Source organism: Lichenostomus cassidix, chromosome 1 (assembly GCF_008360975.1).
Source record: "Lichenostomus cassidix isolate B80296 chromosome 1, HeHo_3.0, whole genome shotgun sequence".
Taxonomy (NCBI): domain Eukaryota; kingdom Metazoa; phylum Chordata; class Aves; order Passeriformes; family Meliphagidae; genus Lichenostomus; species Lichenostomus cassidix.
Genome location: NC_139479.1, coordinates 71711715 through 71737322, shown reverse-complemented (window position 1 = coordinate 71737322; position 25608 = coordinate 71711715). Strand labels below are relative to the sequence as shown.

At 40.0% G+C, this 25608-nt stretch overlaps 2 protein-coding genes across 6 annotated transcripts in view; one reads left to right on the top strand and one right to left on the bottom strand.

The window, feature by feature from the left end:
• Window positions 1-1313: 1313 nt before the first annotated feature.
• MPHOSPH8 (M-phase phosphoprotein 8) lies at window positions 1314-22839 on the top strand. Of its 2 annotated transcripts, XM_085063432.1 has the most exons (13): window positions 1314-1592; window positions 3618-3773; window positions 4701-5546; window positions 8071-8167; window positions 9958-10083; window positions 10170-10258; window positions 10807-10947; window positions 11725-11811; window positions 13744-13898; window positions 17318-17472; window positions 18750-18877; window positions 19553-19636; window positions 20487-22839. In XM_085063432.1, the coding sequence occupies exons 1-13, from the start codon at window positions 1329-1331 to the stop codon at window positions 20526-20528; spliced, it is 2370 nt and encodes a 789-aa protein (XP_084919558.1). In that variant the 5' UTR covers window positions 1314-1328; the 3' UTR covers window positions 20529-22839. The 2 variants fall into 2 exon arrangements, with proteins under 2 accessions (XP_084919558.1, XP_084919567.1); XM_085063441.1 differs by lacking the exon at window positions 9958-10083.
• PSPC1 (paraspeckle component 1) overlaps window positions 21475-25608 on the bottom strand; it is a 62310-nt gene continuing 58176 nt past the window's right edge. For all 4 annotated transcript variants that reach the window (XR_014852797.1, XR_014852802.1, XR_014852800.1 and 1 more), the window contains one exon: window positions 21475-25608. The gene's annotated coding sequence lies outside the window, so the exon portion shown is untranslated.

The window sequence follows — 25608 nt, the reverse complement described above, 5'->3', positions numbered from 1 at the left end:
GCTCTGCTGAGAGCTCGCCTGCAGTGCTGCATCCAGATCTGGGGTCCTCAGCACAGGGAGGACATGGACCTGTTGGAGTGAGTCCAGAGGAACACCAGGATGTTTGGAGGCCTGGAGCATCTCTCCTATGAAGACAGGCAGTGAGAGTTGGGACTGTTGAGCCTGGACAAGGCTCCACGGAGAGCTTATAGCACCTTCCAATACCTAAAGGGGAATTATAAAAGAGAGGAAGAGTGACGGGCAGACAGTGATAGGGCAAGGGGCAAGGCTTTTAACCTACAGAGGAGAGATTTAGATTAGATGTTGGGAAGGAATTCTTCACTGTGAGGGTGCTGAGGCAGGTTGCCCAGAGAAGCTGTGGCTGCCCCATCCCTGCGGTGTCCAAGGCGCAGGGGGACGGGGCGCTGAGCACGGCGCTCCCCGGGAGCTGTCCCTCAGTCCCTGTCCCTCTGTCCCTGTCCCTCAGTCCCTGTCCCTCTGTCCCCGTCCCCCTGTCCCTCAGTCCCTGTCCCTCTGTCCCCGTCCCTCTGTCCCTGTCCCCCTGTCCCTCAGTCCCTGTCCCTCTGTCCCCGTCCCTCTGTCCCTGTCCCCCTGTCCCTCTGTCCCTGTCCCTCTGTCCCCGTCCCCCTGTCCCTCAGTCCCTGTCCCTCTGTCCCCGTCCCTCTGTCCCTGTCCCCCTGTCCCTCTGTCCCTGTCCCTCTGTCCCTCTGTCCCTGCCCCTCTGTCCCTGTCCCTCTGTCCCTCAGTCCCTGTCCCTGTCCCTCTGCCCCTCTCTCCCTGTCCCTCAGTCCCTGCCCCTCTGTCCCTGTCCCTCTGTCCCAGTCCCTCTGTCCCTGTCCCCCTGTCCCTCAGTCCCTGCCCCTCTGTCCCTCTGTCCCTGTCCCTCTGTCCCTGTCCCTCTGTCCCTGTCCCTCTGTCCCTCTGTCCCTGTCTCTCTGTCCCTCAGTCCCTGTCCCTCTGTCCCTGTCCCTGTCCCTCTGTCCCTGTCCCTCTGTCCCTCAGTCCCTGCCCCTCTGTCCCTGTCCCTCTGTCCCTGTCCCTCTGTCCCTGTCCCTCTGTCCCTCAGTCCCTCTGTCCCTCTGTCCCTCAGTCCCTCTGTCCCTCTGTCCCTGCCCCTCAGTCCCAGCCATGGCCCAGCACGGAACGCGGCCACCCCTGAGCTCCCCGCCAAGCCCCGCCCAGCCGCGGCCGCGCGGACGGCACGAGGCGGCGGTGCGTCACAGGCTGGCGGCGCGGCGATTGGCTGGGGCGGCCGGCGCCCCGCCCCCCGCGCCCGGCCGCGGATGTCGCAGCTCAGTGCGCCGTTGTCGTTTGAATCTCGGCCCAAGATGGCGGCGGCGGCCGGGAGCGGGGCTGAGGCGGCGGCGGCGGCCAGGCTGGAGGGCGCGGAGGGAGAGGGGGACACGGCGGCGGCCGCGGCGGCGGAGGATGGGGAGGACGGGGAGGCAGACGGCGGCGGGGCGGGCAAAGCGGCGAGTGCTGCGGCAGCAGGCGGCGGGGAGGCTGGCGGCGGCGAGAGCGAGGAGGAGGAGGAGGAGGAGGGGGAGGACGTGTTCGAGGTGGAGAAGATCCTGGACGTGAAGACCGAAGGGGTGAGCGAGGGCGCGGGTCTCTCAGCTGGGGCAAACCACGCGGAAACAGTCATCCCGAGGCATTTGCAGTTTAAACCATGCTGTGCACAGTTGTGCTAAGAAGCTTGTTGTCCCTTACTGCGGATTCAGTCTCCTCAGCCAAAATTATGTCTGTGCCAAGTTGTTTTTTCTTCTCTGCATTGTTAAATTGCTCTCGGCTCGTAGGGCTGAACTGCAGTGCTGTTTTGATGTAAAATGTTTTAGCGCAAAGATGGGCAGGGTTGAATATAACTGAGAACTTAGAGGTGTCTCCAGGGTATATTATGTGGGATTGTGTTCACTGGGTTAGCTCCTAAAGTAAGAGACTGTTTCTAATTAAAATAACAAGCTGTACTGCTCTTTGCGTTGTGTAAACTGAAATACCAGACCCTAATTTCTTTATTTGAAAGCAGCCTAGACTGGATGAAATTCTTGACAAATTTTCCTAAACCTCACGTAGAAAAAAAATAATTAAATAGGGGCTTTTAATGATTTTGTGCCTGAAAGATTTCTATTTTAACTAATTTATGGTTTTTGTTTTATGCTTCAGTCAGGTACATGACATTATAAAATTCTGCCAATCCCATGTCAGACATAAGAGTCTTAAAACCCTTAGGCTGGAGAACCTTCAGATCAGCAATTTCTTAGATATTTGGGATGTTACTAAGTCGCATCTTAGCTGAAATATGATGTTTTAAGATTATTTTATGCTTTCAGGGTATACAGTGTTTATAGCTTTGCCTATAGGAAGTATTGGTCAACGTAAGACCTGTGGATAAATCAAACATTAATGTGTCCTACTTAAGAGAGCAAGCAGTGAAAGTTTGGAAGTGTATTCTCTCAATATATCTCGAAAGCCTTTCATACTGCACCTCAGTTACACTAAAACAACAGGCTCTGATGCAGGCTGGCGTGTTTCCCAGTGGAAGTGGGAAACCTCAGCTCTGCTGTTTAATGACCTGGTGGTACACCTTTCCATACGAGCTGGTTCTAGCCCATCTTAGTTCTCACAGAAGCTAGAGCACTATCAAATTCCTTGGAAGCATTCTGTTATTTCGAAGTGATAACAAAGGAGAAAAAACCAATATTGAGTAAAACAGTGTAGAGAGGTGAGTGTAAGGCTGTGTCTCTTTAGTGTGAGAATCAATCTTCTGTCTTCACTTAGGCTGAATTTTTATATCACTTTCCTAAGCTGCATTTTTCATATCACTTTCCACATATGGGATGTAGTCATTCAACAGCCAAACGGTTTTGCATTTCCATTAGATTTTATTTTGTGCAGCTTTCCCAATAATGGAAGAAAGAGTAGCTCAAAAGGTTGTAACTGATTTTGTACTTCAGTTACAAGGGTGTACCTAAATCTGCAGCTAACAAAAGCCCTGCATCTGAAATGGAATAACCCTGTGCCACCAGGCAGGTGAGAGTCCAGCAGGCTAGGAAATAGATTTGCAGCAAAGGAGCTGGGAGTCCCCACAGATAAGTAAGTTGAACATGAGTCAGCAGTTCATGCAGCAAAGAAGGCCAGCAGCATCCAGATTTAACATGATCTCATTGCTGGGGTTTTTTTTCCTAATTGTTGGTATTTCAGTTTATCAAAAACAGAATTGATTACAAATATAGCATAAATTACAAATTCCAATATAAAACTTGGTGAATGGTGTTTATTCATTAGAAATCTTAAGGTTTTATATCAAGCTCTTCACCAAAAAGAAAAAAAAATCAAGCTTGAAATTTTTATAGAAGAAATATTAAAACTATTTTAAAAATAGTTTCACGAGTGTCAGAAAATGCATTCTGATAAGATGTCTGGGAATATTTGATTTGTAGATTGTAGCTGTGGTTCTGAACAAATTATATATATTGCAAGTATTTTGAGGTAAAATTGTTCCAGCTACAGAAATACTGATTTCTGTATACACAAAATTATGTATCCACTGAGATCCCCAAGAACTGAATAGGTGCAATACTATGCCATATTGTATTAAATGCTGTGGTCTTTTCTTACAGGGTAAAATCCTCTATAAAGTACGGTGGAAAGGATACACCTCTGATGATGATACCTGGGAACCAGAGGTTCATTTGGAAGACTGCAAGGAGGTGCTGCTTGAATTCAGAAAAAAAGTCGTGGATAATAAGCCTAAACCTGTTAAAAAAGACATACAGGTGTGTTTTACCTTTCATTATCTTATACTGAAGACATAATCGCTATCTATACTCTGCTAATGAGAGATGGGGAAAAGGGAAGGCGTTTGAAATGTGGAATTAAGAAGACTTATGAAATCTCATCTAAAACAGTTTTGTTTCTTGTGAAACTTAATATTGTTGCAGTTCTCTGGTAGGGATTTTTTGTTAACTGACAAGTTTGCTGGTAAACTGAATCCATCTAAACTTAATTTCCATTTTTAATGGGACTGGATAAGTAATGTACGGTCATTTTAGTTAGTTTTTGACAACATAAATAACCCCCTTTCCCTACCCTCCTGCACATTGTCTTGTCACTGAAGCTGGCCCCACTGTTCTGATCTCCCTCCTGTTCTGATCACCTCCTGCTTTCTGTAGGAGCTCAGTGAGTTTTTACATGTTATCATTAGGTTTGGTAGGAGGGGAATACAGAAAAATGAGTTGCAGGAAGGCAGTGTATGGCTTTTCCTTTTCTTCTTTTTAACTGCTCAGTTAGTTTGAAAAAGCAGCATAAGGATCCTTTTTTTAAAACTGGTACCCTGCTTCTGGGAAATCTGTAGGTGAATCCTACAAAATCAGATCAATTATTTTTGATGTAAAATAGCTCCAGTTTAATTCTGTTCTGGAATCTGGTTGTTGGATGTATAATTGGTTTACTTGAATTGTTTATGTATTGATTCTCATCCAAGCAGTTAGTAATGTAATTTAGGCAAGCTAGAATTGTAATTACACATTTTGCAGTTTGGCAATGAGGAATGATCTTGGCAGGGATCAAAAGATTAAAGTGCTTAAAAATCTACTTTTCCCCAAGCACAGCAACTACCATTTTTGTATACTTTGTACCAAAGTGATAGTTTATTGACTTTATTATTAAAGAGAAATACCTTCGTTTTTTTCTTTACCTTTCAGAAACTATCTCTAAATGATGATATATTTGAAGCAGAATCTGACAGTGACCAGCAAAGTGAAACGAAAGATGATGCTTCACCAAAGAAGAAAAAGAAAAAGTCAAAAAATGGAGAGGATAGAAGTCCTGATGACCCAAAGAAGAAAAAATCTAAGTCTGCAAAACTCAAAGACAAACCCAGAACAGAATGTGAAAATTCCTCAGATACTTTGGTTGTAGATTCAAAGCCAAAAAAAAGGACTTTAGAAACCAAGGAGGATTCAAAGGACCCAAAGAAGCAAAAGAAAGAAGATACTAAAGAAATCAAGAAAAAGAAGGGAGAAATCAAAGATATAAAAATAAAATCTAAAGAAGATTCTAAAGAAAATAAACAATCACAGAAGGAGAAGCATGGAGATGTTCAGTTTGACTCAGAATCAAGCACTGTAGATGATACATTTCATCAAGGAACTGATAATGAAATTTCAAACTTAAATTCTGAAAATAAGGATGAGAAGCAAAAGGTAGTAAGTGGGGAAGAGAGGTTGGAACAAGAAATCGGTGAAAAAGATGCCATTACTGATAGGTATCTTGATGGATCAGCAAGTAATGAAGATGATAGTATTGATGTTAGGGTTAAAAGAAAGAAGAAAAAAATTCAGAAAGCAGAAGACCGTAGAGAAGAAGGTGGAAAAGCAGAAAATCAAGATACTTATTTAGAGAAGAAGAGCATGCACAAAAAGCAAACAGGTCAAGAAAAAGTACCGGGAGAGCTGGAGAAAGTGTCACCTGCTCCTTCACCAGTGCAGAAGAATTTGAAATTGAGTGCTGATGAAAGGGTGTGCAAATCCACAGATTCACCTGGGGAGGTGAGCATGGTTATGGTATTGGGGTGGGGGATGGGGATAAAATCAGTCATCTTCGAGGTACAGCTACCTCAAGCCGTGACTGTTCATGACAGCAAAGAGAAAGGATTCTATTATGGCTTATGTGTGGTAGCACCTACCTGAGAATTGGAGTGCTGAAATAGCTTCTAAAGCCCAGGTCTCCCAGGTAGTTGTACAGCAGACTTGTCTTGTTAGAATTCCTGGAGTGCTTATAGAAGATGCTTAGTCTCATGACATGGTTTCATATTAAATGGAAATGCTGTACCTGTTGTAAGAAATAAGCAAATACCAGAATATTTATTTTTCCCTATTTAATACAGTAGTGTTGTAAGAAAAGCAGTATTGTAAAGGCAAAAGAAAAAGTATTTTACAAAAATCAACATATTTTGTAATGTTTCTGGAAATATAATTTCTTTCAGCTGCTTCAGACTGTTCTAATACGGTTTGCAGTTCGTAAAACATTGGCTGCTCAGAGAGACCATGTTCTGATTGAACAGGATTGCAGCCAAAACACCTTCATACCTACTGGACTGTGTCCCACTTCTGAGGCCATAATTCCATGGTGGAAAGTTTCTTCTGCAGGGTCAGCAGTGGCCCTCTGCTTATGGTTGTTGTGTGTATGGAGTAGTCACCTTAAATAAGCTGTTTTGGGGATAGAGAATTACATGGCATAATCTTAGAGCAGAGCTACACAAAAGACTGTTTTTGCAGGATCTTAGTGGTAAAAGCTCTGGAAAACAAAGAATTACTCTGAGGCATAGGCCAGTTTCAGAAGGCTGTTTATTTGGCTGAAGTGGTATGGTCCTTTATTACCCAATTATTTTACTTCTAGTTTGAGGCTACAGTGTTTGTAAGAGAGAGACAGGAATAGGAAAAATCTTAGGAATTTTGTTCTATTTACCAGCAGTACTAAAATCCTGTCACCTTGACCATGAATAAAACAACAGCAGATGAAAGTGGGTTTGCTTATGGCTCTTCAGTTAGTATTCTCAGTAAGTTGTCTATATGCTTTTCTTGTGGTTGTGTTCCATCGAATGTCATACTCTGAGGCACCAGGAAAGCAAGGGAGGTGTTCTGCTCTTTGCTTCTTCTGAGTCTAGAAGTCTTAAACAGTGTTTTCTGGAACTGGTTAGTTATTCTCTGGAGCAGCTAAGACTTGCATGGGTTGGTTTGGTCTAGGAGTTCTGCAGGGGTTTTTTTGTTCACTCAGTTGTTGGCCCAAACAAATTATACTTTTCAAACAAAGTATGTCAGCTACCTGTCTTTCCTTATATAACTCAGCTTATAGAACACCAATCGTGTCAATTTGTAACATATATTTTTTGTTTGGGGTCAGTTTGCATGCTCTGAACCATTGCTTCCATTTCATTTACCTCCAAAAATAAATGTGTATGTTGTGCATCTGATCAGCACTAGAAATCTGGAATAGAGTTTGGGATTACTGATTTTAACAGCCCCCCTGTAGCAAATATGTGGTAGTGCCTTTAGTACATTATGGATTTCCTCTTAAATATTGAGCATCTGCCAGGATTAACAGCTGCCTGTGTTACCACTGATCACGTCAGTGATCAGAAGCTGAGGTATGTGGAGGAAAGGCAGGCAGTGAGAAAAACGTTAAAATGTTTTAGCTCTGCTAATGCATAATGATACGCCAAATTAATGTGTTTTAATTAAGTTTTTCCTATACCAGAGAAATGGTAGCATATATATAAATTTTTGTGAGGACTTCTTTTGCTGTTCCCTGTGCTATGTTAATCTCAGAGGCTCATACAAAAAAGCCTGCCAAGGAGCTTTGTCCAGCCTACTCTGCAGTGAATTTGCTGTCTGAATGGAGAGAGAGGAATACAGGAAGAGAAAGGCAAATTTTGGTAGAGACAGTTGAATTCCATTTTGACAAACTTGATTATTTATCTACATCTACAATAAATTTCTTCTGTGATATTAGAGATTGCAAGGCTTGGACTTCTGTGTGGATGTCATGAGTTTGTGTGGATTTTTCGGAGTGTCTGTTTTTCATCAATTACTGTTGCCATAACATTCTGTGTGTGTAAATTGGACAACTTGGAACATTTTGTGTCCAAATGTCAAGTTTTCTCAGCTGAGGTTGGTGCTACAAAATTCTTAAATGCTTTGGAATAATTACATTCTATTCAGGTTTGGTATTTGGAACAAATGAAAAGTTCATCATTTTGAATTTCCATCAAAATGCTGGTTTTGTTATATCTGCAGCTAATTCCATAAAGCAACTTGCATGGCTGGGATGCAGTAAAAATACGAATTGAAGTTATTATGTTCGGGAAATAATACCTCTTCTGTTAGGGAAGAAGCTTTCACAGACTTAACTCCTGACTCACCTGTTTAATTCTTAGGAATTTCTACAAGTCTGTTGCATACAGGTTTCAGCAGTATTAACTGTAAATATACTTTATTGTTGGAGTGGTGAAAGGAGTTTCCATTTTCCATTTTTTCTCTAACAACAAAATTTGGTCTTTGTTCTCAATTTTAGGAAAAAGAAGTAAAGAAAACTGAAATTAAAGAAAAATTTCCAAAAAAGGAGTCTGAAAAAGAAGAAAAAAGCAGAAAAGAACAGAAGGGCCTAAAAAGTAAGTGCTAATTGCTAAAAACAGAGAATGGAATGACCCTTCATGGCATTCTCCTCTTAGTTCTACAAGGGCAGATATTGTAAAGTTTTGTAATACACACAGCAGAAACAAGGAATTCTGCTTTTATTTTAGGAAGCAGAAGTATTCTGTTTGATGGCTTTGCTAATCTATGCTTCGTGAAACTGTTAACTGTTAATAACTGTATGAAGCATGGAAATATATAGAAGTCTTTGACATTTTTGTAGGCAAGTCAAGATTTTGACCTTTTTAATTTAATATTGACAACTGTGCTTCTCTGGCATGTAATAGTAATTTTATTTTTTTAGAGGAATTCGTCCAACTACTGGCTATTTTCAGAAGTGTTCTGATGATACTATACATATATACTTTTTATATTTAGAAAAACTAGTAGAGGTTCCTTTCAGACAAACATCTTGTCTTCTGCTTTAGCCACAAGGGTGAATTATACAACCGTTATCACCAGAACTGGATGATTTGAATGAAATGACACAATGAAAAATATCAAGGTTCTGTTACTGTTCTTAATAGTATAATGGATTATTAGTGTTACTGCTCTTGGTCTCAGTACAACTCTGGATTACTTTGGTCAGGATAAATTCCTTCACTACTTTGATGAGGATCAACTGAGGAAAACTAGGTGGCTGCACCTTCGATAACTATGAATGGATACAGAAGGTGCTATGATGCTTCAAACAGCTGTTGCTAGAGAAACATCTTTTTCTGAAAGTGCCATAGATGTTTATAGTGCTTAAGAAAAGTAGTCAGAAACAGAATGATTAATGATTGTTTCTATGCAGCACTTGTCCTTTGTCTGGTCAGCACAGATACTGAACCATATTTTAGAAGTACTGATTTATGCATAATTCTAAATTGCATTTCTTAAAAGGAAGATGGTACTATGTTGAGGGCAGTCAGAACTCAGACTTGACAGGGTAGATGGAGGTGGACTAGCTCTTCCTGACTTTTATGTTAAGCTTGCTCCTGTGCTCCAAGGTGATTAACTTATGGAAAGAGATCTTTTCTTAATGGATGCTGGTCATTTACTTAAACTTTGTTACATAATAGTCTTTAGTCTCTCAAGTAGTCGCTCTTGGTATCTGTCTTGATATTTTAGGCTATAAGGACATCAGAAGTGCATTTGAGTTGTTTAGTGTAGCTTCAGAAGGAAAAAAAAGATAATATTATGAGAATAACTGCAAAAGATAATCTTTGCTCAAATATAAATTTGTAGAAGAGTTAAAAGAGCAAGGTGTAGAAGGAGAGCAGAAATATAAGAGATGAAACAGACACATGGACTTACATTGCTGCAGAAGGTGATTGAGAAGTGGTGGGTGTGTGTCAGATGCAGAATATTGGTAGTTAATATTTTTTCCATTCCTGCTTGCATCTCTACTGCTCCAGTTCTTGACTCTGCAGGGGGCTGGAATGAAGCTTTCTTTTGAAACTCACTGATATCTTTTCAGTTTGTTTCCAGTGTTTTGCTACTACAGTAATGGAGTGTTCACCTTCCGTTAATCACTTTAGCCTTATTTATTACAACAAATGAACAGTTTCTTTCAAGTAAAAGCATTTTGTGTTTGTTTGTAATGTAGCCTTGGCTACTGAGGACCATTTCCTGACTGCCAGAGTTTATTTGAATGAAAAGTAGCAGTAGTAGTATGTTAAGCTGCTGATCATTGAAGCAAGGGCAAGCACTGAATAGCTTGAAAATTTACAATTTGTTAACCTATTCTACCTATTTTTCTTCCACAAAATTAAATACATGATAGATGGCAAGCAGCAGGTCCTGAGTTTGGGTATGGACATGCAGTTAGAATGGCTGACACTAGAAGAATTCCAGAAGCATCTTGATGGAGAGGATGAGAATCATGTATCAAGAGAGCCAATATCAAGTTGTGAGTATTTTCTGGGAAGAAGGGGTATTTCTTAGCTGACATTTCAAAGGGAAATAGCCTATAATGGCGCTGAATTTATTTTCTAGCCCTCCTGAGGGATGCTGTTAAAAGTGGAGACTACATGACAGTGAAAATGGCACTTTCTTCAAATGAGGAATATAATCTCGATCAAGAGGTAATTTTTCTGCAATAGAAGTATTGGAAGGCAGTAGGGAGGAAGAATACAAATTTTTATTTGTTTGAGAAGCTTTCCTCTCTTGTGTTATAGCAGTTTTCCATCTCACCTAGGTAAAAAAGCACAAGGTGTCAAGGAGGAGTACAGATGTAGAAGTTTTAGTATTTTTTAAGTATTTTTTCCGAGAAAAAAAAAGTTTGATAGAACCATCCCCATAGCTTGTCAGCCAACTTGCCCAGTGTATTTAACTGATTAAACGTGGAACTTTGCATGCTATAAGGAATGATAACCATCAGATGCTGGTCCTCAGAATGATACGGATTTTACAGATTATGGAGCTCAGAGTGTGAGACCTGTGGAAAAAAAGTGAAAAGTGGGAGGTGATAGCTTACTGGTATCTGGCAGCCATGTATGTGTGAGTTCTGCCAGGGAGGGAAATCTTTGCAAGTGCATCAAAAGGTTTCACAATTTTTGTCTTGCAGCTATGATTTATTTTCAAGTATTTGGGGTTTTTATTATCTTTTTAATGGCAATGACTCTTGTTACAGGATGCAAGTGGAATGACCCTGGTAATGCTTGCTGCTGCTGGAGGTCATGATGACCTTTTGCGGGTGCTAATCAGGAAAGGAGCTAAAGTTAATGGTAGACAGAGAAACGGAACAACTGCATTGATACATGCAGCTGAAAAGGTTGGCTTGGTTATTGTTGTATTTGGGGTTCTGGGCTCTTTTAGTTACGTTAAAGGTGGTACACAATTTTTGAAGTTGGGATGATGCCTAAAAAGTAGTTAGCAAAATACAGCAGGGTGACCTTAAATGCATAATTTCAGCAGCTGTGGTTATTGTAGTGTAAAGAAATTCTGATCACAAGCCCTGCCCTGAGCAGAGAATATGATAGAGGAAAAGTGGAGGTAGGGGGTATCTCTGAATTTTTGTCTGTTATGAGAGCTGAAGTTCTTGCACTAGAATTGCTTGTTATGGTCTCTGGCTACACAGGATCTAAACTGGAGAGACTTAGAAAATCTCTGATGAAACAGGGTTTGCTGTTTTAAAGTATTTGAGTGATGGACACAGTGGCAAGCTCTTCTCAAAGTAAGACCAGCTAAACCAGTTAGAGCAAGTTAGGGTTTCATGGGTGCACTCTTCTGTTCAGGTTGGTCCATGTGCTTTCCCACAATAGAAGGCCAGAAGGGAGCCTCATTCAATTTTTGTGACTGATAAAAGTACTGCTTTCTTCCTGTGATGTTTATTATTGCAAGATTTAGAAGAAACTAAGAATTGTAAATAATTTGGGCCATCCGCTTGTCTGAGTCTGAATTGCTCTTTATTAGCCATGGGAGAACAGTGTTAATTGTGTAAATTGAATTTTATGGATTAATTTTAAGTAAATATTTTATACTCAAACAAAATCAGAATATTTTTTTACTTACTTGTCTTGTGGTTTTGGTTTGGGTTTTTTTTTTCCAGAATTTTTTAACAACAGTAGCTATTCTTCTGGAAGCTGGAGCATATGTGAACATGCAGCAGAGCAGTGGTGAAACTGCCTTAATGAAGGTAAATTCAGTGTTTGTCCTTACATGGTTTAACAGTAATACTTTCCACAAACTAATAAAACACAGAAACTTACTTGTAGAATTCATTTCAGGAACACATACCATATTTTAAATAAAAATACTATTCATAGGTACTCTAAGCAGCGTTCTAATCCGTTTCTTTAATACACTGTAATATCTAAACAATAATCACAGATGCCTTCGGCATGCAATGCTAAATGTGGCTCATCGTCCTCTTCTGTTGTTTTGCTCAAAGAAATGCAGATGTGGTCTTCCAGCTGAGATAATCAGATTGTCAGCAGGAGGAGAAAAATTCCAGAAAGGAAAATCTTTCACATGCATGTCGCTGTGGTTGACACTTGCTGTTTTATTGCAGGCAATAGCCAAATTGCAGTCTAATTCCCTCTGCCTGTTTTGCACCATAACTCCCCCAGTCACAAAAGAATTTGTTTTTGTTTTGTTGTTGTATTGGGAAGATTTTAATACTTAAAGAAAAAAAAATATTTAAAGCACAGACTGTTTTATGTCAGTGAATTTCAGCAAAGTTCCCGTGTGGATAAACTTGCTGTATTTTTATGTAGACTTTTGGTGTAGTTTGTTTGCCAAAGAGGTTACAGGAGCTTTTCTGTCCAGACAATGTGGTATTATTTCTGCTCTGCTTTCTGTGAGGCTTAACAAGTGTGAGGATTGCACATTTTCTCTGAAGACAACAACTCACTTGTGGTTTCCTCAGCCACTTCAGTCCAAAATCTCTTCATAATTTGGCTATTTCCATGCACCTCAGTCTTGACCTTCATTGTTTTTAAAGTTTTTATTAGTATTTGATGTACAGCTGTACACACCAGTTAGCAGCCTACAGTGACTTATTCCAGGTGTTTGTTTTGCCATGAAGATACAAAGAATAAGATCTTAATTTCCAGTAATTTACTTGAACAAGGTTAGCCCTGTGTGGATAAACATATCAATGTTTTTATCAAGTCACTCTTATTTAACCCTAGGGGTTTGATCATACATTTTTTTTAAAGAGAAAAAAATCTTAGGCCTCAGTTCCTTTCTGTCAAGTGGTATAAGACTTTTCTGAGTTTCCTTGTATCAGGAAGGCAAGGTGGGCTGTTCTGTTTATGGAATATTACGGATTGAAGGCACAGGTCAAAGTTCAGAGCAGAGATAAATTTCAGAAGCTGACTTCTGAAAGGCCTTACAAAGATAAAAAGTTTATATCTGTTGTGCCATTCCCTAATTTATCTGAGTGAAATGTTTGAAAACAAGTGACCAAGAGCATGTGTTTGCATTCTTCAATGTAAAACTTTTTTTTAGATTTTCCTGTGCTTTTGTTAAGTCTTTGGTTCATGTGCCCTGAAATTCTTGCTGTAACAGTGAACAGCCTTGAACACTTGAACAGTGGATAACAGTGGCTGTCTGACATAGCTACATACCAGTCTGGGACAAATTCTGTAAATTTGCTGCACACCCAAAGTACCATTTTAAACTGAGATGCCTAGAAAAACAGGCACTTGGAAATGTTACTTTAATAATTTCTTAATAGTTCTACAGAAATATATTTATTCAGGTAAACAATTGCAAGAAAGTTTGGTTACTGAACTCCAGCAGATCAGATACCTTTATAGAACTTTCGGGGTTTGCTTTATCTATTGTTTTTTTTCCTAAGTATATCTGCTTGGTAATCTTGAGAGGTGCTGCTTCTGTAGGGTTGGGTGTGTAGTATTGCCTGCATAAAGATAAAATATTTATGGAGTGTGTTCCTGAGTTTCAAGCTGTGTTACCATTCACAGAGCAAATAGTTAAACTTCTGACTTGTAACTAATTTTGGATTTGAATTCACTTCTGCACTTCTGCTTACTTTCACATTATGCTCTGTTTGAACGGGTTTGTCATTGTTTTCTGTCCTTGCACCTTCTCCCTTTCCACACAGGCTTGTAAAAGAGGGAATTCTGATATAGTGCGGCTCATGATTGAAAGCGGAGCCGACTGCAACATCTTGTCCAAGCATCAGAACAGCGCCATGCACTTTGCTAAACAATGCAACAACGTACTGGTATATGAGCAGCTCAGGAGCCACTTGGAAATGTGAGTAAATTGTACTTGGAAGTTTGTTCTGCTGAAGTTTACAATACTGGGCAGGCCTAACTTTGGTTTAAGTCGATCAAAATAGGGGAAAATGACAGGAAAGAAAACAGATCTGATCTGAGCAGACAGCTAACTAATAAGTCATGTGAATTTAAAATTATGTGAGCATACACTTGCTCAAACACTGAGTAAAAACCTGGAAAGGAGGAACAGGTAATTACTAGAAGTGAACTAAATATTCCTTAAACTAGAAGTATAGCAGTTGTGAAAACTTGTAAGTGTGTAAGCACTGGACTGTTGAATGTAAACTCTTAGTAGGGAGTGCCAAATAAAATACCTTGCTAGAAAGCATAGGAAAAAATCAAACAAAAGAACACCAAACAAACACCATGAAAAGTCGGTGCGGGCAGTTGGGGTGCTGTTGGACCTTTAAATGTCAGCTGTGAGCTGAAAGTGCCAGGGATAAAGATTTCATGCCAGTAGATGAAAACTTTAGTCATTCATCATCATGCAGTAGAATGACTGAAGAGCAGTGCAGTGTATGTGACATGTGAAGTGTTCATGTCATATGGTCATTTAAAATATAGTGAGCTAAAGTAAGACAAACATATAGAGAAGGAGCAACTTTTCAAGTATCCATTTGGAGGAGTACTGATAGTTAATGTATTAGAGCAGAAAATTCTAACCAGCAATCTCTGAACTTAGAGAAGACTCAGGGAGGATCTCAAGACTTCTGCAACAGGTTAGATTTTGCCATGAATGCATAGTTAATGCTGGAAGAGCACTGTCTCAGTGCAAGATTTTTTTTCTTGTTTCATGATGATTTAGTCCTAATGATTCTGCTATATAATCTGAGACAATTAGTTTGTGGTCCGAACTTACTCTCTTCCAGTGTTTAGAAAGCCCTGGCTGTCTTCTGCCTCAGATCTCTTGTGTTTCCCATCAGCTGACTTAAATCCATCTTTAAAGACACTGCCTTGTTATGATCAACGTGTATCTATCAAAAACACCTAAGTAACAGGGCAAAGGGGATGGAGTCAGGTTGTTTTCAGTGGTTTCCAGTGACTGGACAATGGGCAGTGGACACAAACTATAACACGAGAGGCTACCTCTGAGCATCAGCAAGTACATTTTTTCTGTTGAGAGTGATGGAGCACTGGCATAGGCTGCCCAAAGAGATTGTCAGATCTCCTTCTCTGGAAACTTTATTAAGATATCTGGACATCATGAGGTTCCTGCCAGCCCATTTGTCAAGCCTGTCGAGGTCTCTTGTGGATGACAGAAGTACACCAGAGGGTATCAGCCATTGCTCCTGGTTTTGTCTCCACTGCCAGCATGCTGAAGGTTGGCTGCACCATCCTCCAGGTCATAAATGATGTTAAACAGGAAAATCAGACCCAGTACTGATCTCAGGGGTGCACCAGCAGTGATTGGTTTCCAGCTAGATTTTGTGCTACTGATTTTTGCTAAAGTAACATGTTTGGATCCAGTTTCATACTGGGAGGGAAGCATTGGGATTGCAGTGTTTTTAGTGCCCAGTAAAGTTTGTCTGAGATACTGTAGATCACTGCATCGAACTTCTGTCCTGAGCTGATAAACACTATAAAGAATGTTTTTCAAGAATTCTCTTGTCGAAGAGTAAATGGAAAAAAAGAAGTGCTAAAAGCATAAAAGCTATTAATTATTTTTCCGACATTGATAACTTAGTAAGGTGAGCAGGGGCAGCTGAAGAGGGTGACTGGAGTACACTGATTCTCACCTAGGGAAGCAAATCACGATTTGTTACTTAGGTTTTGAAGGTGACAGCAAGCATGGAGATACATGATCTGGTATCTGCTGTTCAGTGTATTGGGACTTTGTCACTCATTCACTGTATGAAGCCTTTTCCAGTTTGTTTCCTATATGACATCTGCCACCTTCAGTTTTGTCTTATCTAAATAAAGAGTTTTGGAAGATCTTGACCAGGTAATTTTGCCAGTGAAGTGGCAGTTAAAATGAAATATTGTTGATTACAAAGTGATGTCCAGAGGGTATCACTGTGGTAATGTGAACTAATTCAGTCCTGCTAATTCAGGAAGCTTTTAGATTCATTACCCGAAAATACTAGTCCAGTGCTTTTTGTCAGTCAGCAAGGAGGACAGTATAGTAGTAGTAGAGCTGAAAATATAATGATTAAAAGGTCAAAATGTAAAATCAGGAAATAAACAACAGAAGATAACCCAAAGGCATGAGACAGGCTTTGTGGGCGATCCCCTTAAATGATCTAGTGATAGGTTGGAAGTGGAGGAATATTTTTGCACAGCAAAACCGAATCATGGATCTCATTGTTGCAGAGTGCTGTGGTCACGAATACATGGGATTTTAGAAGGGATTAAGTAGATCTAAGGAGATGTGATTTGGCTGCAGTTTCTAGTTTTGAATGACTCTTAATCAGATTGCTGGAAAATAGGACAGTGTACCAAAAAAGGATGACTGTTTAATTTCTCATATTTAATATGGCTTTGTCAAGCGTCTGGAAAATAGGCTAGATGGGCTTTGAGGCTTGCTTTGGCACAGCAGTTTTTGTAGTTTCTCTCCAGTGAAACCTGAAGTTTTAGATTCTGCAGATGATAGTCTCAGTTAGCAAGGCAGGGAAATGTGCTCTGAATAATAACTGAAAAAGCTACAAAGCTGCCACAGGCAGGACCTTTGCTTTGCTAAAGCATTTAAAATCCATTTCTGACAAAAACAGCTTTCTGAAGGGGATTACTGAGTAACCTGCCTGCAGAGGTGCCAGACACTGGTGGTTAATGTGGTCTTTTTGAAAGCTGGGCTGCTTGTTCCCCTTGCCTCCCTAATCCCCCCCAAAACCAAAAACAAAATCCTCACTCTGCCTATTTTAGTGGTAGTATTGCTGCTTTTACACTGTGTTATTCACAGAGTTTAACTGGGAACTTTTCTGGTAGTATTGCCAGTAAAATTATACAGGATTGTACTTTTTTATTTTAACATTGTACTTGCAGGCAGATTGATAATTCAGTCAGGCTGGGGAAGTGGTGATGTGTGTTTAGCCATCAGGTATATATTGATGTTTCAGGGATATCTTTCTGTATATAAACCCTTCAAAATATGTGACTAGTTAGATTCATTTTTTTAATCTATTGTAGTGCATTTGTATTAACATTTTATTTTTTTGGACCCAGTAATTGAATTTTGCAAACAGATTGCTGATAAAATATGTTATTAGCTAAGTATTGGGACCTGTGGTTCATATATGCATAAATGCTGGTGATGAAGGCATTCACTCCTGAAAAACCAGGAATCTAAAAAGGTGATCTGGAATCTCTTTTTGTGTGTGTGTGTGTCAGCTCTCACTAAGCATGTGTCTGGTAAAATAATTTACTGTGTGAAGCACAAGCCTCACTTGTTTGGTCTTTCAGGCTCTCAAAAGTAGCAGAAGATACCATCAGGAATTATTTTGAAACTCGCCTTGTTTTGCTGGAGCCAGTATTCCCAATTGCATGTCATCGTCTCTGTGAAGGGCCAGACTTTTCTATGGATTTTAACTATAAACCTCCACAAAATGAGCCAGAAGGTAGGAGTTGGTTGTTGTGGTGGGGTTTCTGTTTGTTTTTAAAAGGTAGAACAATATGTTTTAAGCATGTCTTAAAGTGTCTCCTTTACAAAATTATTTTTGTATGAGTTTGCAGTACATCACATTAAGAATGCTCTGATGATGGAGCATAGGGAGAGCAATTACATTTTGATGTATTATGGGTAGTGTTTGTGTGTATTTTTTAAAATATTTTTTTAAATGCCACATACAGAGTGTCAGCTTCTTTCTGTTTATGGGTTGCATTAGCTCAGTGACAGGCACTGTAGGAAAGGAGTGGTTTACCTTTATCTTAGAATGAATAATGGTTCAGGAAAATCTAGGTGTACTAGATTACTAGAGAAAATCTTGTAGTGGATCCTTTTGTTTCACTGACAGTAGGTCATGTGCTGGAGGCTTGGAATGTAGTTTCAACCCTGCCTTGAGACAAATGCAGGCTAGAAATACTAGGAAAAGGAAGCAGCTGCAATCAACTTAGTTTTGCCCACAAACTCGTTGAAAAAGCTGGGAATCAAATTCCCATGGTATTTGGGAATGTTTCTTGATTCTTTCAGGAATTCAGGTACTATTCTCTGCTTCTTGGCTTAGCTAAGTCATTTTTGATGAGTGTATCAGGGAAATATCTGCTGACACTGATTTTTCTCGAAGAGATAAATCAGGGTGACTATTAGAATCCACTTAAACTAAGACTGAAAGTGGTTATGTCTGCTCAGTTTTCTGGTTGTTCAGAGTTGTTGTGTAAGTCTTTCAGTTCTTGATTATAGATACCCTATTTTATAGAATTAAGAAACTTTATATAAGTTTATGTATTAAAACGAAGCATGTGTGGGTATTTAAAGTTGCTGCTTATTGAATTCTAGTGCAGTTCATAAAGATCTATAATTGACTGTGCTCACTTGTCCATTCTCTTGACTAGATCCAAACCACACCAAAATTCTGTAACTCCTCAGGTAAACCTGAAACCACAATGAGCTGTGCTGAAGATTGCTGTTTCCATGTTGCATTCCTTTCTAATAGCCACATAAGGTTATTTCTGCTGCCAAAAGACCTTAACTTGGTGATCAAGGCAGTTGTTTTCTGGATCCACTGGCTTGGGAAATGGAATTTTTGCATATTGCTTTGGTATTATATATACACACCATGTAACAGTTTTTATTTATATGTATTTGTACCTAACTGTCTTAAAAGGTTCAGTGTAGGCAGTTCTAAATAATGGGTTTCATTTCAAATTCATGTAACTGAATTGCCTTCCCTTTCAGGATCTGGAATTCTCCTCTTTATTTTCCATGCAAATTTCTTTGGCAAAGAAGTTATTGCTCGGCTCTGTGGACCATGCAGTGTACAAGCTGTGGTTTTAAACGACAAATTCCAGCTCCCTGTATTTTTGGTAAATCTTTTCATATAACTGATTGACTGTAAAACTACTTCATCAAGTCTTCATGAAGCAGCCTGGGAAATCTCAGTGCCATAATTTGAATTTAAAGTATTGTGAGGGAGCATGATTTTTTTATCATGATCAGGCTTTTCTTAAAATGAAACTCAATTTTCTTTGTACGTGGACAGAACTAGAAAGTTTGCTTGTGCTAGATTCCATAAAAATGTATGACTGAGAAGTCGAGGACATAGTGCTGGACAGCCTGCTTCTGGGTGGCCCTGCATGAGCAGGGGGTTGGATTAGATGACCTGGAGAGGTCTCTTCCAGCCTCCACCCTTCTGTGATTCTGCGATTGAGAGTTTGAGCAGGCTGGTGAGAGTTCTGAATTTAAAGCTGTGCCACTTCTCTAACTGACCAAGCATCTCACATTTTTGACCCAAGTAAGTTCTTAAATATTTTCTTAATAACCTACCTCAAAGTCCTAATGATGAATTTTTGAGGGTTGTAATCTATGAAATGCATCACTCTGCACAATTTTGATGTTCTCTTGTTTTCTCAGTGGTTGCATCAAAGGTTCATACACAATGTTCTTTCAAAAAAAAGCATAATGTGTTCTGTTAGTTCTCTTACGTAGCTCTTTCAACCATAACCTACCATTAACTTTGTCCATTTTCTTTTTCCTTGTAGGATAGTCACTTTATTTATTCCTTCAGTCCTACTGCAGGCCTTAACAAGCTTTTCATACGGTTGGCAGAAGCTCCTACTGCCAAGGTACAAAATGTGCTCAAAATTAAATGTGCATGTTCATTTGTTGTAAATAACTCTTCCATAGTCGGAATGCTTCTAGCAGTTTCCATCAGTTACAGTTTCCATCAGTTCCATCCTGTGACATTGCCAGAACTAAAGAACATTGCCAAGGGTTTGTTCTGTTATAATTAAATGTTTTTATGCTGCAGTCAGAATAATTTATGCACCAGGATAAACTAATATTCCAGCTAAACATTTTCTCCATCTGTATTGTATATTTAATGACTGAAAGATACATGGAGTGTCAACTTTTTTTTTTTTTTTGCATACAGATGTTTTTGCTTGTGTGTTGGAAATATGTACTAGGGTATGCACTCTGCTTTTAAATAGTCTGTTGCATTTTACAGGTGGTTTGGGCAATACTCCCCACTGCATGTTGCAAGATGAATCCCATTCTGGTGGCATTTATTTTATCCTAGGAAGACACACCAGTAAATTTTCCAGATCTTTAGATGTGAAAGTTGCACTAAAGTTATACTCTCTCAAATGTTTTATTGGGGGTTTTTAAAATTGTAAGGGAAAAAAGGTGTATTCAGATGAAGTATGTCTGTCTAGTTGAGATTTGGGGCTAACTTGTTCAGACACCACCTGATGCAGCAGCATTCTGCGGGAGTCCTTTTACAAGCCATTCATACTTCAGTAAGGCTTCTATAAACAGATTTTATTAAGGACTGTGTAAATTCCTTTTTTTTTTTTCTTACACAATTAGAAGCAATTGTGTGCCTTTTCTTGTGCCATTCCTACATGAGGAGTGTTTAACACAGTAATTACCTGTGACCGGTGTTGATATGGAAACCTTTGTTTGCTTTTACAGGTAAAGCTGCTCATAGGAGCATACAGAGTGCAGCTGCAGTGACCTCTGAGTATGCCGAGTGGACTGACACTTTTTTGGATATACTTCTGATTCCTCTGTTCAGAGACTGACAAAGCAGTTTGGAATTTTTTGGCACCACACTCTTAAGAGTCAGTTCCCAGCTCGCTGTCACTCATTGGCAGTCACAGGAAAGTGTGTGTTGGAGAGCAGTTGAATACGCTGCACTGGTGGGACAGGGTTGTCAGCTTTTTTTACTTTGTACAGATGTAGATGTAAGTATTTGTGCCAATACATATAATTCTGTTTTTCTTTAACTTGTCGAGTCCAGACTGCATATTTCAGCTTTTCCACAATGTGGAATGGTGCATATAAGAACTATTTAAGGTAATTACATGAAATGTCTTTTTTAATGGAAAGATCTTTTTCATTTGTAAACTAAAGTTTTCTACTTACTCTAACGTTTCTATGTGAAATGCAAAGCTGTCATATTATTGGAGCCATGGGCAGAAATTACACTTTAAAATTATCAACTTTTAAGGTTTAGGTTTAACTTTTAAGTTGCTGAGGGCTGTGTTCTAGTTTAAAACTGCTCCTGTTCCTATCTCTTAATGAGACAGCAGTTACGCTTAGTGATTCTCTTTGAATAACAGAGTTCAGTCTGCAGGCATGAACAAAAACATCTGCACAGGCTCAATTCATAGAGGGTCGCAGTGAGGTTCCTGGTTAAATCACTGTTTAAACCTACTTTTGTATTAGAGAATCAACTGTAGTTTTACAGACATCTTGTCACTTAAGACCTCAAAAGTTATCTGGGAAAACAAACACAAGCTGAAAATAGCAAACCAGAAAACTTGTAATTACCTTCTCTGTGCAGGCAGTGCTTTTTGTAGACGAGAAGATTCAAGAGAATATCAGATGTCCTCAGACGAGGAGAGAACGTGTATTGTCCTTCAGTTCAGAAATTCAGTTCCTCAGTGCAAAAAGCTGCTATATTTTATTTTATTATTATTATTATTATTTAAATTACCCATTTTATCAGATTACAGCAGTTTTGTAATGGTCCTGTGCTGTAAAATATAAATGTAATACTTCAGCATGGAGTATAGAATATTTTTCTTTGTAAATTACCAACATCTTGAAAGGTAGGAAAAACCAAACCAGATCGTGCCTTTGCTGTTCTAGTTGTCATGGGTAGTTTACATGCCACTATGTGCCTATATTATTAGCAAAATTATTGTGCATAAATTCTTGATGATTTTGACTGCTCACCATCAAAATTATGCAGATGTATGAAGTATCCTTTTATGAACTGTGACTTTTTAACATAAAGTTCAATTAACCGGTTTTTAATTTTTGATTCTTGGAAATTTAGATCTTTCATATTGAAGAGATGCCAAATGAATAACAAAGGACACCAATTTCGTGGAATTTCACATTAAGCTATATAAAACTAGAACAGCAGCATGACATACAAATACTAATTTCTGTTTTGATTTATAATAGTTGCTTATGTTGTTGCAAACAGTATTGATGATATCTTAACAAGTTTGGGTTTTGAACAGACTTGATACCTCCACCTCTCTGAAATATATTAGATACCTCACTTTGCTAAGTGTGAACACCTGAGATGCATGAAAAGCACTGGCTGAGTATCAGGTATGTCACTGCCAGCACTTGGGACTTTGTGTAGCTGCAGTTCTAGTCACTGTGCATAACCCTGGATGATGCATAAGGAAAGGGGAGACTCATGTTTCCTTATGTTGGAGTGCCAGTTTTCAAGTACATGGCTGCCCACTCCAGTTACTCTGCCGTGTAACAGAGTGTGACATGTGACAGCAGTGTGTGTGGGACAAGCTCTGTACAGCACCTGCCAGTGGGAAATGCTGGAGCTGTTCAAGGCGGGGATAAAACATGTTTTGAACAAATGTCCAAATGATAGAGATGCTATTTAGAAACTGTTGTATAGTCTAACGTAAAAATGTCTAATAATGCTCCAAGAGTTGATAGGGCAAGTAGTTTGTCAAAGGCTGTTGATTTTGGGTGTTTTGTTTATTATCTTGAGGCACTTGGGAGAGAAGGAGGAGTTCCACAGGACATGAGAATGACATCTGGATTTCATAATGCTTTGATTAAGGGATGGATATTTTGCAGCCAGCTTTCTTTTTAGTTGGCAATATAAATTCAGAATCACTACTGAAGATGCATAAAAAGTGTATGAAACGTGGTTTGAAGCTGGGTTTTGTCCATTTTTATTGTATGGTTTTTATCCAATTGCTGGAAAAGGTTTTGGTGGACAAAGGATGCATAGAAAGTAGCTACAATAAAAACCAATTCTTTAGGCACTGTGGAGAAACACCTTTGAAGTACTTGCTCAATTTCTTCTTGCTGCCACCAGTTCTTCAGTTCCTATGAACTACAGTGGTAGCAAATAGTTCCAAAGGCTCAGGCTCCTTACCTTCACTGCTCCATCACCAGTACTGCTGTTCGTGGCTTCTTTCACAGGTACTGAAGGTTGGTGGGGGATGCAGCTGACCCAGGTCTTTTGTGCTTTCTGCACCCATTTTCAAAAACAAGATGGGTTTTGATCAGTATGGATTTAAGAAAGTTGTTCCAATATGGGGGAGAGACAGCACATGTTCAGCTTTCATCTAAGCTAGCCAGGACTGCTCCAAGTGTACAGGAGTCCCAAAATGTTCTGATTGTCTGTACCTGCTGTAATTCAGATGCCTTTCCAGTAGTGGAAAACAACCAGTAGAACATCTCTTTCCTTCGGTCAGTCTGTCAGAGTGGTGGCTGCCCAGGATCATGGGAGAAGTGAAGACCCTGCAGGATGCATTCCTGTACCAGTGTGTTCAGGTTAGCTGGAGTCCATAATGGTGTCTTGTCTTTTAAGAAGGCAGCTCTAAAGGCCATGTGTTTCAGACCTTCACAATGCCTCCCTCCTCTGGTGTGCCTTTTGCTTTTAAGGGAAGGCTCAGCTCTGCTGCTGAGACAGCCCAAACCATGGGTATAGGAACTGAAGACATTATCACATACCCAGGGGTCATGAGTGCCTACTCCAGAACTGGATTCATTGTAATTGTGTGGGCGTGAGCCACCAGAGCTTGAGGGGACAGGGTTACCCATGTGGTGACATCTCAATCTGTATCACAAAGTCGCACTTTCTGACCAGAAGTCTTGTTCCCTGGAGCTGTTGCTTGTACGGACTTTTCCCTAGCCAAGAACAGAGAATATGAATTTGGGGAAGAAAGCCCTGTTAAGTGTTACAGCAGTTGCATGTCTTACACTGCATGCAGTCATCCAGTGGGGGAGAGGAGAAGGTGCTGTCCCAGCCCGTCCCACCTGTACAGGCTGTGCTGACAGACAGTTTGCTTTTCTCAAGTTGGGTGAGACAACCTGTCTGGAAAAGCTTGCACTGGAGATTTAAAAGGTTTGAAAGTTCCATCACTTTCCTGGATCTCTCAGCTCTACTGTGTCAATATTGGAATAGTTCTTTCTGTGACCAGCAGGATTAGATCCCTAAAACCACAAGTGAACCCCCTAGACTGGGTCCTCTGCATCCACCCTTCCTGAAACAAAATGATTACCAGGAACCCCGCTATGGTTCCACAGTGCAGGGTGTCCAGGTAAGTACAGCCACACAGTACTGACTTGCCCCATTTTTATTAATCATATGGTGCACCACTTCCATACACTGAAATAGTGATAGAAAACTTCCACAGTACGGTGCACCACTACCATGAGCCTGGCTCCATCTTCTTTACACACTTCTCACACACAGCTGGATTAAGAGCATCTCTTAACCATTCCCACCTCCTGTTCTCCAGCTGGAAAAAATTCTGCTGCCTGGCTCCTGTGCTCCAGTGGCTTCCATGGGACTTGTTCCCAAATCTGTCTCGTCTTCCTGAGCCCAGAACTGGGCACAGTGTTTTAGCTGCACTCTTGGAAATGCTGAACAGAGGAGAGATTGCTCTCCTGGCTCCTACTCAGTTGTAATCATGTAATGGATACCAGAATGTGGTTGGACACCTTCATCTTCACTTGTCCATCAGGGCCCCACATCAGCCTCCACAAAGCTGCTTCACCACCAGTTTGTGCCCAGGATCTGCAACTGCATCAATTTAATGCAGTTCCCACTGCAGGACTTAATTCAGTGAGGTTCATGTCAAGTCTTCATGTCTACTGCCTTGTTGATTTCAGGAAATAGAAAATAAACATCCTGCTACTCATTTAATTTGAAACAGTTTTACAATAGCTATAGAAACACACAAAAACCTTAGTGATGTTACAGGTCAATGTTAAAATCACATCACGTAAAATTAATTTTTCATTACTCATTTATGGTTTTTCATCTTTTTATTGGGCTACATTAAGACAACAGGCATTTGTAGCATAACTTTCTACTCAGCTGTACAGACAGTGAAAGCTTACTGCATCTGTAATCTCCCTTATGACTAACATTTCCTTCCAATTCTTTACAGCTGTCACTGGCTCATACCATTTTTCTCTAGCTAATTAATACTTCTGTGTTCTTCTAAACTACTGCAGCATAAACACAATCCACATTACTGTTTTTTCTTTAAACCCTACAGCTTTCCTATTTGTTGTCATATATTTTAGGGCCTGAAAATATTTTTTTATTCATTCAACTTTAAAGGCTTTTTTCTAGTCCTAGAGCAGTCATTTAAATGAAGGAGCAGTCATTTAATGTATCGTTTACTCTTATTATTTTTGTAGCACGTACAAACTTTAATCCTTTTATTGACACTCATTTCCCTTAGCACTGCTATTTCTAGAAAGAAAATATGCCTCAAGTGCAGTCTAAATAAAAAGGGCTTCAGTACCTCAGTTATACAGGGGCCAGCATCAGCTTTATTATGAAATGCTGGACTGGTACCACCTTCTGTGCCAGAAGCTGAAGACAGTAGCATCACAAAACCTGTAAGTTGTCTCCTCACACAGGAAGAAGTCTCTTGGAACTCACAAGCAGATGTTGTATTCACATTCTTCTCATGTCTTTTCCAAGCCAGAGTGTTGGTGGGGGACGCACCACCTCCGGGCTGGGTTCCTTTCTATCATTTCAAACAACCCTTTTCCCTCAGGTCTCACAGGTGGGGCCTTT

Bases quoted from the DNA above. Each gene is read 5' to 3' on its own strand.
- MPHOSPH8 (XM_085063432.1), top strand. From the start codon at position 1,329: ATGGCGGCGGCGGCCGGGAGCGGGGCTGAGGCGGCGGCGGCGGCCAGG. The intron at 5,547-8,070 runs GTGAGCATGGTT...TCTCAATTTTAG, and splicing joins CCACAGATTCACCTGGGGAG to GAAAAAGAAGTAAAGAAAAC. The intron at 11,812-13,743 runs GTAAATTCAGTG...CTTTCCACACAG, and splicing joins GTGAAACTGCCTTAATGAAG to GCTTGTAAAAGAGGGAATTC.